Source organism: Sander vitreus, chromosome 8, assembly GCF_031162955.1.
Source record: "Sander vitreus isolate 19-12246 chromosome 8, sanVit1, whole genome shotgun sequence".
In the NCBI taxonomy this organism is placed as follows: domain Eukaryota; kingdom Metazoa; phylum Chordata; class Actinopteri; order Perciformes; family Percidae; genus Sander; species Sander vitreus.
The window spans coordinates 7,263,465-7,277,701 of record NC_135862.1 but is presented as its reverse complement, the minus strand read 5'-3'; the positions used below and the strand labels follow the sequence as shown (position 1 = coordinate 7,277,701).

Below are 14,237 nucleotides of genomic sequence, written 5' to 3'. Positions count from 1 at the left end.
TGGTTTTGGAGCTAATGTTAACATCAGCAAACGGGTTAATTAAATTGGCGTTAACATTAGCTTACATTCGTGTAAAAATATATTAGAGTATATTCCATTTGTTTTACACATTGGGCAGGCAAAACATTAAGAGTAGTGTTAGCTCCTGTAACATTGGTGGCTAAGCTAGCTACTAATCAATTAGCTAGGGAAATATACTTTCGAAAGAAGACACTGCCATTACAGTGTCAATTGTCCACAGGTGCTAATCAGTGCAAACGGTTTTACATTAGCAGTTAGCTAGCTTAGCCCTGGTAAGTTACTGCACAGTTATAGATACAGTAATGTTAGTGCGTAGCTCGGTCTTATAGTGCTAACGTTACATAGCTACGTAAACTCACCCATTTCACGTAGTTAATGTTCATAAACGTTGATACATTATAATTACAAATCACCGGAGGGGAGGTAAACGTTTACTTCTCAGCTACACATCAGGAGGTAAAAAAAAAAAGTCAATCGTCGGGGTGTACGGCATGGATGTGTACGTGAATGTATTAAGGTGAACGATAGGCGAATTTGTGTTTCCTAGGATGGCAAAGGAATGTCCCGCCCTATTCTGCCTTACTCTTCCTCTGATTGGCTTACCCTGACTTTTCTTACCCTAACCAATCGCACTCCTCTTGCCTAAATTTAACCAACCCAACCAAAGCAGCCATCAAGTCCTAGCTAGTCAATCAGATGGAGAGTAGGGCGGGAAAGCCCTCGCCATCCTAGGAAAACATTTTTGACGTACGTACACCCATGACGTTCTCCATGGAAGCGCGGGACTTTCATTAAAGTCCATCAGGCACGTTCAAAATCAAATTTTAATTCAATTAATTTTTTGTTAATTTATAAGGTTATTTAATTCATCGATTTATTTGATATTCTTGTTTTTATTGCTTGGTTTTCTTATTGTTTTATTTAATTTCCTATATTGTATTTGTATGCTGCTTAGACTTATTTGTTTGCAAGTTTTGTATTTGAAAGCAATGACTAAAAAATCAAAGATGGCGCATCATTTTTTTCCTTCCACACCATCCATGTTCTCTTAATACATCCATTGTTGTAAACTATTACAACAATAGTATTAATGTTTCTTTTAAAAACACAGTTTAGACCGTTTTAAAGTTGGGTCCAGCGGTGTCTTCTTACTCAGTTTCCCCCAGTGTTGCCAGTATTGCTTAATATTTTCTTGCATGTTTTTTAAATGAAATGGTTAAATTTCTTAATAAACAGTAATACAACTTGTTTTTAAATAAATTCAGGAAATAAAAGGCATCCTTCTTTCAATCAAACATAACAGTCTTAAAGTGCAAAAAGTGAGTATCTCTTTATTAAGGACAATACAGTATGAATCAATTCAATTTAAATACGACTCCTTTCATTCAGCAAACTGATGTGTGTATGTAGGATCAGATGCTTCATAGCAAGGGTCACCAACACAGTGCCCACGGGCACCAGGTAGCCCCCAAGGACCACATGAGTAGCCCTCAGGCCTGTTCTAAAAATGAAAATTGAATATTGCTATTATCAGTTTCCCACCTTGTTAAGTCATTGTTGATAATTATTGATAATGAGAAATCATTAACGTGATCAGTGTCTATATTATCTGTTTCCCACCTTGTTAAGTCATTGTTGATAATTATTGATAATGAGAAATCATTAACGTGATCAGTGTCTATATTATCTGTTTCCCACCTTGTTAAGTCATTGTTGATAATTATTGATAATGAGAAATCATTAACGTGATCAGTGTCTATATTATCTGTTTCCCACCTTGTTAAGTCATTGTTTATAATTATTGATAATGAGAAATCATTAACGTGATCAGTGTCTTCACATAGATGACTATCATTAATAATCATATATATAACTAAAGGCAAACTGAGCAAATTTGTTATTTCAGAAGAGTGTATCGAACTGGTAGCCCTTCGTATGACTCCGTACCCATGAAGTAGCTCTCAGTTTAAAAAAGGTTGGTGACCCCTGCTTTATAGTAATCCATTATGAAAAAAACATTTTCTCATTCTATTACAACTTTGTTTCATACATTTTGAATGGACCACGCAGAAATGAAGAAAGTCTCCTACGGCTGAACATTTTGGGTTGTACTGCTAAAAGGATTACAGTGTCAGATATTTTTCACCACAGAGATAAAATCATCTGTTGTTGTACTGCACAAACACCAAGACAGCTACAGTGAGTTTTCAAAGTGCGATTTGTCAGCATCTACAACCAAAAATTGCTTTTGTTCAAATTTAAAATTCACGTTTATGGTCCATTAAATGAAGAGAAATCAAATATCTGTACAAGAAATGGCTATTCTGTAAAGTTAGAAAACTTAAATTACTTTAGTCTTGAATAATTGTGTACGTTACTGTCTCATAATTGGAAAAATCTGTTAAATGATCTAAATGTGATCAAATGTGAAACTGATTAACTCGCTGAATGTCACACCTCAAAACTCTAAATCAGCATTCCATATCTTTACAACTTTAAATAATACATTAGATTTCAGTAAAATAGAAATTCATCACTCAAATTAAAATGATGCTCAATATATTTTCATTTTTTTTTTTTAAATAGTTCAGCACAGATCCAGTCCTTATAAATCACAACCAGTCCTTAAACTAAAAATGCTTCATGTGATTTATGTGATCTGGAAATCAGGTCAGAAATACTTTTTTTTAAATAAAACTATTTTGTGGTTTTAAATTCTACGTTACTTCATTTGTACATAATACAAGAGTTTATTTGTAACTAAAAAGCCCCCTATCTCAATAAATCAGTAAGTGTTAGTCATAGGCATGACAGAGCAGAGCAAAACAAAGACAAGACTTGTCCTTTTGGAGTGTAAACTAAAGTACTTCTACAGCAATCAGATTACAATAACGTTAATACAATTACTGTAAATTAAAAAAATATGTACAAAGTAAAAAGATGAGAACAGCATGACAAATAGTGGTAATTTCCATCAGTGAAGACACCACAGCAAGTCAAGTCATTTTAAATTATATAAAACTATTTAGTTCTGTACACCCAAGACTATAATTTGTGTGTGTGTGTGTGTGTGTGTGTGTGTGTGTGTCTTCAGCTGCTCCCATCAGGTTCTGAACTGGATCAGAACATCACTTTAGAACAGGTTGACATTACACGGCTCATAAGGCATGTGGGATATAAACATGCAGGGTTACATTGCACAGACGACAGAACAGCTTTACGAGTGAGAAGTAAATTTGGTTTTACAGTTTGACCAGAACATTTGTGTCTTAGATTTGCACTTGAAGCACGACATTTTTTTGGGGAAAAAAACCACTTATTTACTTTCTGGCGGCGTTAGATGACAAGATTGATACCACTCTCATGTATGTCTGTTAACTATAAAGCTAGAGCCAACAGCCGGTTAGCTTAGTGTAGCATAGATACTTGGCACGGCGAAACGGCTAGCCTGGCTCTGTCCAACGGTAACAAAATCCACCTATCACCACCTCGAAAGCTCACTTCAATTAACACGTCATAAGCTTGTTTGAAACTTTGGCTCTGGTATGGTTAAACAAACAAGATACATGTTAATTAGTGAGCTTTAGAGATGCAGGTAGGATAATTTGGTTACGCTTGGACAGAGCCAGGCTAACTGTTTCCAACCCCCCCACCCCCACCCCATTTCTAGTCTTTATGCTGAAGGAGAATAAGCGTATTCTAGAAATATTCATTTCATTTCAATTTCAGGACTATGAATATATGAGCCATACTTATCTACCATTTCTGAATATGAAGTCTTACCTTAATTCACCTCCTTTGTCCCATTCATATCAACATGATATGAGGATCAGGATTCCTATAATAAAGTGCCTAGTTTATCCCAACGCAAGTCTTCCCTACCCTCCCATGTAGGATTGTTGATGTAAGATTACTGTAGGACCTGTACTTTTGGTTATTATGTGTGTTAAATTATTAGATTATAATTTATCATTTTACAAATACTGAATTATAACTTCAGACGTTTTATCACACACAGTTCTCATTAAGTACCACATCTACAATACTGTGGTTACAAAAAGCATCCTGGGATTTTGTTTAGGACTTAATTTTCCGAACTGGTCAATAAGAACAAAATAAGTAGGAAACCCTGCTGGTTTCTTCTGCTTTTTAGGAAAAATCTCTTCCTCAGTGAATGTGACATTTTGTGTCTACTTGGTGCGGGTCGATTTCTCTTGTCATCTAATTGGCCCATTGTGTTGTGTGTTAAGGCCTGTGTGGATGACCCGCCTCATCAGCCAAGTTGAGTATGTAGCCAGCCATGTCGTCCTCTGTGGGGAAATCAGACATTACCCATGATTCATTGGCAGCAGTCACTTGCAAGCGACATATCGGACAGTTTCGGCTCTGCCCACTCCTGCAGAAACAGAAAGAGTGTGTAATCATTACTGTTAGTTCATATCATGGATAACTAAATTGTCTCTAGGACAACTTAACATGAATTACAAAGCAATAGAAGATTTATTGAAATTCGTTCAAGCTTTAATCCATCACCTTACCATTTATCAATGCACTTCTGACAGAAGCTGTGTGCACAGGGAAGAATAAGGTCGGCCTTTCCATCCATGCAGATACAGCACTCCTCCTCATCGGTCAGCTGCTTCACTCTGCATGAGCACACAAAAAAAGAAAGATTTTCAATTATTTTCTAAGGAGTAAGGTATCCACTTTTTCCAAAAAATATTATTTTAGAATGAAATGCCTGATGTTGGATGAATCTTGATGGCTTGCGATCAAAGAATTTGCCTGAGAAAAAATATCTTTCAGTGTTATAAAATGACATGAAAATGCAAAAAATCTCCCTTCTGCCCCCTCGCTCCTTCTACGGATGGCAATTCATCCAGGGGGATAAATATTCATTCTGCTGCAAAATAAGTTGTATAATCCATCATTTAAGTCGCTTTGGGACATTTAAGAACCATTTTTCTGTCGTCCAGCAGCACTGACCTCTGTGCAGGGCTCTAGAGTGCGACCAACATTTGTAAGGGTGCGACTAAGATTTTTCCTAGGTCGCACCGCTGCACCTAACGTCCTCGTATCCGCTGCGTCTCCACGAACGAAGCGATGTCGTTTATATCGATATGGTTTAATGTTGCGTTACGTGACCCATTCCTTCTGTAAAGCCGTGCCTGTGTTTGGATCTCTCCTCCGCGCAGCCCCGCCCCCATTCACTCACGCGGCTCACCTGCAACATGGAGAGACATAGTGCCTAGTCTCTCCATAGTGCGCTATGTATATATAGTTCATAAAAATGCAGCGCAGTGACGATACAGACATTTCATAGCCTACACAAGACGTGTGTATTTAAGATTTCGGCCTTTATTTTGATAGGAAAGCTGAAGACATGAAAGGGGAGAGAGAGGGGGGAATAACATGCAGGAAAGGGCCGCAGGTCGGAGTCGAACCTCTATATATACACCAACTGAGCTATCCGGGCGTCCTCTTTCTCTTTTAATCAGTCTGTTATTGTTGCTGAAAACAAGCGAAGGAGATAGATATATATATATATATATATATATGTATTTTAATATATCCTAGGCTATTTAATTCAGATAACTTTAATTTACATGTGTTGCAGCTGTATATTTTCAAACTCATAAAGGAAACCCTGTCTTTGTATTTTATTTTAATCACAATCTGTTTTAATAAAAGAGCTTGTGAAAAGTGGCTTTGACTTAAAACTGAACATTTAGCCCACTTTGTAAAAAAAATACAGAGCTATATATCGTGTATCACCATTCAGCGTTGCAGGCAACGCCAGGAAAGATTTGGGTGCACCTAAATTTTGTGCTGGTGCACCTAAATAAAAAAGTTAGGCGCACCAGTGCAACCAAGACAAAAAGTTAGTCTGGAGCCCTGCCTGTGTGGTGAGTAGGTGAAAACTGCATTAATTGATTTCTTTGGCCACTTGGGGGCTGAAGCTGAAAACACAACATTGCATATTCTCAACCCTATGAAGTTGTTATGCTAAATGTGTCCAGCAGACTGATTGAGCAACATTAGCATTCATTTGGAGTTGTATTTCTGGCCCCCTGATGAAAGTCAGTCCGATATTCACTCATCTGTTTTTGGCATTTGCCAACTCCTGATGGAAATGTGGTGGCCATTAATCAATACATATGTGTGAAACATTGAATGTAAATTAAACTGTTCATTTCCAATAAAAACTCATTTAAAAGGAAAAAGATACATACAGACATGGAGTCTGTTTCTGACTGTTTCAGGGACCACTTCATGTGCACCTACAGTACCTGCCCATCCACATGCTGGCCTGGCAGGAGTCTGTGGAGGGGAGCTGGGCAGACGGGCCCTTGGCGGCGCCCTCTGCAGACAGCACCTCAGCAGCCTGGCTGGTGATGTCACGGTACAGCTGGATGAACTGGTACAGGTTCATGATGCGTGATGCTTCCAACATACCGTTTTCCTTGTTGATCTGGGGGAAGGCAAAGCCAATTACAGTATCCTGTTTGTACGTCCACAGGCAGTCACAATCCTACACTGTTCTTAAATAGTTGGGTTTAACCAGTGTGGGCTTTTGACAGATAGTGCAAGTGTTAACTCAAGCTGCTACATCTTTAAATTTGGTGTTTTCTATGTCTAGAAATTGTCAAAGCACTGTCAATGAAACCATCTGAAATAGCATTCAATCATCGTGGAACAAAACTCATAGTTCAGTTTTGGCTCTGTTTGGTACAGTTTGGTTATAAATGGCATGCAAATGATCCCTTAAGTGCTCCATAAACTCAACAGCGTGTTCCAATTAAAATTAAATTGCAGAATGACTCAACCACAATGAGAACAGGTGAAATACTGAGGGAAATATGTCATATTTATGCCTGCAATAACTTCATACCCCCCCTTGTCATCCATGAAGAAAAATACTGACTCATGTACAGAAAGAAAGTATTAGATAGTGCTGCTCATCTTGTGATACGAGCTACCCTAAAGGCTTTGGTTATATTTCTTTAGGAGCCACTGACACTCACATTTTTACAGGAAAATCCTACTAGGTTTATTGTAGTATTTCCCTTCACACCATTTCTTTTATAGATTCATTGTTTCACTATAGGAAACAAAAAAAACTGCGGTCACTTAAACTGAAAAAAATTAACAAAGTCAATAGCCCAAGTTCAAAACAAACATATTACTATATTTAAAAATCCTAGATTAGGTTCTAAACCTGTTACCATTTACTGTTTGATTCTAAAAAGACCAACATGCATGGTAAAGGTATATCTACAAACTAATCTGGTGTAACCATATTAAGAAGACACACATAAACTCAATAATATTCCTGACCACACTTTCTCCCACATATAATCAAAACGTACAGGTTCAATTTCTCCACCCACGTAGGTCTTTCACAAAAAACAAATGTGTGGGCAGATGCTTTTGTTGGCATGTGATGCGTGTGCAAAAAGTAATTTTGGTCTCACCTTGGTACAGAGGACCCTGACAGCCACCTTCCACAAGGCCGTGGCATCGGATCCTGGCTCAACCTCAAACAGCAGGTGTTTCTGCTGTCCTGAAGCTAGCTTGGCCGTACTGAGAGAGATCCAGCAAAAGAGAGAATGTACGTTCAACTCAATAAACCATTTTGCATAATTTTTACTGTGTTTAGCTATAAACACAGCTACACATGCAAACACACACAAAGTAGCATTGCTACATTTAGCTTTTTCCTAAATTTAAAGTATGTTGCTGTATGTGTAGTATGTTGACTATTATGTGCACTCTGCAGTTTCGGTGCTGTTCACACACCCTGAATTCTCCGCTGTGAACTGGGCTTTATAGAGTGAATACAGATCCAAAATATGGATCGGTTCAGATCGCAAATCTGCAGATTGGAACTGGATATTCCTAGACGGGATGATAGACTTTTTAACCACTTACATTATGCTGCATAAATGATTTTATTAAAATATATCCAAATGATATGTACATTCTGAGTTTCTTTTGTCACACAGCTGAGAATAACTCACTTTAACCATGTTTTCCAGCCTCTCAGTTACTATCTCTGAGAGCTAGTAAACAAAAATGAAATTGATAGATGCAGGGATTGGTGTCTGGGGAATAAGATGAACCAAATCCTACTGTAGATGGTGGACTAGTACTGAAGCTAGCTGTGCTGAGTTTATCTCTCAGTCAGAAAGGTTTACCTACAAAGCCAAAAAGAAAAGCACTTAAAAATCCAAAGCATTCATCCACCAGCCCAATTCTGGTAAATATGCAAGTGGCTGGTAGATTCGCTTCACTCACCAGCCAAAAAACCAATGGTAATCTATTGAGTGGCTGGTACAATTTGAACATTCACTAGCCATTTGACTGGTGGACAGAAAAGTTGATTTTGAACCCTACATTCAGGTATTCTTCGTGAGATAACTCAAGTCAACATTCCTCACAGTCATTGGCCTATACATGTTCATTCCACTGTCCCTCGACTACATCAACTGGAAAACCGCTGTATGTTTTCATCTATTATTCCTATTTGTCTGGTACGGACTGTGACTTACACTTCGTTAAGTTCGGCCACTCTTGCCAGAAACTCCTCGTAGGTTAGGTAGCCGCTGTCACGTACCAGTCCGGCGTGTTTCACCAGCTTCTCAGGCAGATGAGTCATCTGACCTGAGAGCTGCTGGCCCATCCTGGCAGCAGCAGCAGCAGCACTTATGAAACAGCACTGGCAGAAAGCTGCACCTCATTCAGTTCTGCAGAGCCTGGTGGTAAATACACAGTTAAAAGGTCACTTGTTTTGTCAGTGTGTGACAGTCTATATATTTATTTCCCTGGGTGACGTCAATCTAGCATTTACTCATTTCTTATTTTATTTGAATCACTGAAAACATAGATGTGATTGAAACGTCTGGAACCAGGTTAAAAATCTACAACAGAGTATCTTAAACCCGACTGCTCTCTCAGTCTGTTGCTGTGTCTTGTAGAAATAACCTAAATGCCACACAATTCTGAACCAAATTTCTCGGTCATTTTCAACTTTTAAAGCCCTGACGGACGGTTATATACAGTCAGGTCCATAAACATTGGGACATCGACACAATTCTAATCTTTTTGGCTCTATACACCACCACAATGGAGTTGAAATGAAACGAACAAGATGTGCTTTAACTGCAGACTTTCAGCTTTAATTTGAGGGTATTTACATCCAAATCAGGTGAACGGTGTAGGAATTACAACAGTTTGTATATGTGCCTCCCACTTTCTAAGGGACCAAAAGTAATGGGACAATTGGCTGCTCAGCTGTTCCATGGCCAGGTGTGTGTTATTCCCTCATTATCCCATTTACAAGGAGCAGATAAAAGGTCCAGAGTTCATTTCAAGTGTGCTATTTGCATTTGGAATCTGTTGCTGTCAACTCTCAATATGAGATCCAAAGAGCTGTCACTATCAGTGAAGCAAGCCATCATTAGGTTGAAAAATCTAAACAAACCCATCAGAGAGATAGCAAAAACATTAGGTGTGGCCAAATCAACTGTTTGGAACATTCTTAAAAAGAAAGAACGCACCGGTGAGCTCAGCAACACCAAAAGACCCGGAAGACCACGGAAAACAACTGTGGTGGATGACCGAAGAATACTTTCCCTGGTGAAGAAAAACACCCTTCACAACAGTTGGCCAGATCAAGAACACACTCCAGGAGGTAGGTGTATGTGTGTCAAAGTCAACAATCAAGAGAAGACTTCACCAGAGTGAATACAGAGGGTTCACTACAAGATGTAAACCATTGGTGAGCCTCAAAAACAGGAAGGCCAGATTAGAGTTTGCCAAACAACATCTAAAAAGCCTTCACATTTCTGGAACAACATCCTATGGACAGATGAGACAAAGATCAACTTGTACCAGAGTGATGGAAAGAGAAGAGTATGGAGAAAGAAAGGAACTGCTCATGATCCAAAGCATACCACCTCATCAGTGAAGTATGGTGGTGGTAGTGTCATGGCGTGGGCATGTATGGCTGCCAATGGAACTGGTTCTCTTGTATTTATTGATGATGTGACTGCTGACAAAAGCAGCAGGATGAATTCTGAAGTGTTTCAGGCAATATTATCTGCTCATATTCAGCCAAATGCTTCAGAACTCATTGGACGGCGCTTCACAGTGCAGATGGACAATGACCCGAAGCATACTGCGAAAGCAACCAAAGAGTTTAAGGGAAAGAAGTGGAATGTTATGCAATGGCCAAGTCAATCACCTGACCTGAATCCGATTGAGCATGCATTTCACTTGCTGAAGACAAACTGAAGGGAAAATGCCCCAAGAACAAGCAGGAACTGAAGACCGTTGCAGTAGAGGCCTGGCAGAGCATCACCAGGGATGAAACCCAGCGTCTGGTGATGTCTATGCGTTCCAGACTTCAGGCTGTAATTGAATGCAAAGGATTTGCAACCAAGTATTAAAAAGTGAAAGTTTGATTTATGATTGTTAATCTGTCCCATTACTTTTGGTCCCTTAGAAAGTGGGAGGCACATATACAAACTGTTGTAATTCCTACACCGTTCACCTGATTTGGATGTAAATGCCCTCAAATTAAAGCTGAAAGTCTGCAGTTAAAGCACATCTTGTTCGTTTCATTTCAACTCCATTGTGGTGGTGTATCGAGCCAAAAAGATTAGAATTGTGTCGATGTCCCAATATTTATGGACCTGACTGTATATTATACAAATCTGACAGAAGGTGCTAGAGAACAGCAAGCATGAGATACAGTATTGTATTAAAAATATATAAAAAAAAAGTGTCAATATTTACTTATGAACTTAAGATGTGTATTAACAGATTTGATTTGCTTACTTTAATTAGTATTTAATTAGCATATTAAACTGGAAAAAAATTTGCAAAACCAATTATTTATTTCAACATTTTCTGATGGAAGTTAGGTCCGGTTATAGCTGGCATGCAAATGATCCCCTAAGTGCTCTATAAACTCAGTGTGTTCCCATTCAAATTAGGTGGAATACTGAGGGAAATATGTAATGTTTCTGCCTGCAATAACTTCATACCCCACTCCCCCTTGTCCTCCATGAAGAAAAATACTGACTCATGTACAGAGAGAAAGTATTAGATAGGGCTGCTCATCTTGTGATACCCTAAAGGCTTTGGTTATATTTTTTTTTGCAGCCACGTACACTCACATCTTTTCAGGCAAAACCTACTAGGTTTATTGCTGTATTTCTCTTCACACCATTTCTTGATAGTTTCTTTCTTGTCTTTATTGTAACAGCTACAACCTCTCAGATACTAGATAATAGTCGAGAGATAGCCCATGTAATATAAAGATAAAACTACAGGAAACACAAAAGCTGTCACTAAAAACTAAAAATAAACAAAATTCAAAAGTCAATAGCCAAGCTCATAAACAAATGAGCGTATTAAAAAAAACAAAAAAAAAAAACATTGTCTTCGTCAGTGTTAACTTAAAAACTCAGGAGCAGCACAACTCATTTCACATACGTGAAGAAGATTCGGGAGACCTTGATGAATTACACAGGAGCATTTGATGAATTCCCAATTGAGGAGAATTTATAGGATCACAGTACAGTGTCAGTGTCATCCCAACTTCTGAATTCCCTGTCTTCATAAAGGTGTATTTAAACTCACAGGCAAAATCAGCCATGATCAAAAATCATGTGTTTACTTTCTCTATGGCGTTGGCAGGGTGAGCAGCACTCGTCTTATACAGCTGCTACGTCTCCCGTCATCTACGGAGGCACAAAGCTGAAGTACTCCTCTGCCTGAAAAAGGTTATGAGCTTATGTTGGACACTGACCTCAATGACACCTGGGTACCACTGTCTCATGAGTTCATAAGCTGGAAATTCCAAAACAGTCAGAGTGACTGAACTTAGATCACATTACACAAACCAAATGATGTTGCCCAGTAACTTGATAACATACTGCATGATAGAGATGTTCCGGTACCGGCTCCGATACTGGCTAAAACGCTGGTATCGGGAAGTACTGGAGTTTATGCACCGATCCGATACCATGGAATAAAGCCCTTAAGAAAAAATACGTTAAAGTAGTTTATTTATGTTGTTTTTCCGTTATAACTGACTGTCAAACTGGATAATAAAAGAAGGTTCTGGGGCATTCATGTTTCACAAAGAGTTGACCCAGACTGACAACAAAGATAGAAATCATATCACATCCATACAGGGATAGTAGTATACAGTTCTTAAAACATAATAAAATATATGACACACTGGTATCGGATCGGTACTCGGTATCGGAATCGGTATCGGGAAGCAAAAAATGGTATCAGACCATTTCTACTGCATGACCAAAAGGTATGTAACCCATATTTGATGTCCCATAAATATAGACATTAACAATGCTACTTTAACGGTCTCCAATCTTCAGCGAAGGTTTTTTCTTTGAGATTTGGGGACCTGACAGCAGGGATTTGCTCCAATTGAGCCAAGACAGCATTAGTGCGATAGGAGAGTGACGTTGGGTGATAAGACATGGCTCAAAGTCTTACGCTCCACTTCATCTTAAAGTTAACAAATGTCAGTAAAACAATTTAAGCTTTAATCGTTAATGGGAACTCTGACAAACAACTGAATACACAAGGGAACTTCTTTCCATTTCCCTTGCAAATGCATGACGTACTCGCAGGAGCTGGACGTCAACTCTATTAGCTAAATTAGCATTGTGTCATAACGTCCATCTGACCAGTAAGCTAAACGTTAAATATTTTACCCGTCACTGTGGTGAATTAGCAGCATTCTTTTTCTTTTAAATACACGTTTAAAACACATATCATTTTAGATACAATCCACCAACAAACCTCAATTCAAACACGACTTGCTAATCTAGCTAAGCAACAGCGTCATACTTGTCAACAGGAGCCGCACCACTTTGCACTTCACTAACCAGTCAGTAATGCAAGAAAGATACGAAATGTAAATATGATCCTAGTCGTGATATGAGAAAAAGGAAGGTTATTTTCTTACCAAACACTCAACATTAGAGGTAGGAGTTGGCGTTCAAACTTCACCGACGGCTAGCTTGTTGACACAACACTGGCGCTGATTGATGACGTCGTAGTTTATTATTCTTTTTTTTTTTTTTTATCTTTATTGCAAATCAAGTACAATGACGAATTCCAAAATACATATTTACCGGGGGTTAGGATGTACATAAAATATGAAAGAGTAAAAATACATTAAATAATTTAGCAGTTCATGCAATTAAGACATTTACAAATATCAAGAGTCTTTAAGGCTTTAGGTTTTGTAGAGTGCTGAATAGTTTGTACTTATTGTAGCATTTCATTCATAAATATTTTAAATAGAGGTGTGAATGTGAAATTTTGCCCAGATAACAAAAAGATTGATGATGTTCTAGAATGCAGACATGATAAAAAAAAAACAAAAAACAGCACGACTTTGTACACCAGAGAAAAGTTGACAGAAATGTTACAGCAGATATTTTGGGCAAACTCTTTCCAAAAAGTGACAGTATAAGGACAGCTCCAAAATAAGTGTATGGTTGTTTCACGATCAACTCCATAGAAAGAGCAGTCAATGTCAATGTCATTTTTTAGTCTTTCCAAGTGATGTTTAGCTGGATAGCACCTATGAAGAAGTTTAAAACAGACAACTCGATGTTTGTTTGTGATTAAATATCTTGAAGGTAAGGTCCAAACTTTTTTCCACCAGATATTTTTAAACAAATCTTCCCCAGTAATGGGTAACATATGGGATGGTGACAATGTCCTTTTGAAAAGAGGGATCTGATCCTTCTGTTTCGGGTTGAAGGGCTCAATAAAAGACATATTTTCCCTATTATTGTGTCATTCAATGACAACAGACAAGAAGAAGGAAGTAGTTCAGTGTTACCTCTAAATAATATCATCACACCTTTCAGAATGGCATCCATTACAATAGCAAACTCTTTTGGGGTGACAGGGATGTTATACTGTAGAAGGACAACACATCAGAGTAATTAATTAGAAGACCATCTGCATTGAATAACTGTTTGACAAATAAAATATTATTGTTAAAACAACTCTGGAAAAATAAGGATTTGTTTTTGAATAATATGCCCCTGTTAATCCATATCAGATACTTATGGGGAGAGAAACCGTGTTTGTAAATAAGAGACCACGCTAACAGCATTTGTTTGTGTAAATTAGCTAATTTAAGTGGAACATTTTCAATG

General features: G+C 38.1%; 1 protein-coding gene across 1 annotated transcript; it reads right to left on the bottom strand.

The window, feature by feature from the left end:
- Nucleotides 1-1,326: 1,326 nt before the first annotated feature.
- Nucleotides 1,327-13,115, bottom strand: rnf141 (ring finger protein 141). The gene is made up of 6 exons (XM_078256542.1): nt 13,028-13,115; nt 8,574-8,777; nt 7,497-7,605; nt 6,312-6,493; nt 4,560-4,667; nt 1,327-4,417 (listed from the first exon to the last, which is right to left on the bottom strand). Exons 2-6 carry the CDS (start codon nt 8,702-8,704, stop codon nt 4,267-4,269), a joined length of 681 nt encoding a protein of 226 aa, XP_078112668.1. The 5' UTR covers nt 8,705-8,777; nt 13,028-13,115; the 3' UTR covers nt 1,327-4,266.
- Nucleotides 13,116-14,237: the final 1,122 nt, after the last annotated feature.

Excerpts from the sequence above, each read along its gene's own strand:
- rnf141 (XM_078256542.1), bottom strand. The coding sequence starts at position 8,704 with ATGGGCCAGCAGCTCTCAGGTCAGATGACTCATCTGCCTGAGAAGCTG. Across the intron at positions 4,668-6,311 it reads GCCAGCATGTGGATGGGCAG|AGTGAAGCAGCTGACCGATG; the intron begins GTACTGTAGGTG and ends GTGCTCATGCAG. Across the intron at positions 4,418-4,559 it reads CAGAAGTGCATTGATAAATG|GAGTGGGCAGAGCCGAAACT; the intron begins GTAAGGTGATGG and ends CTGTTTCTGCAG.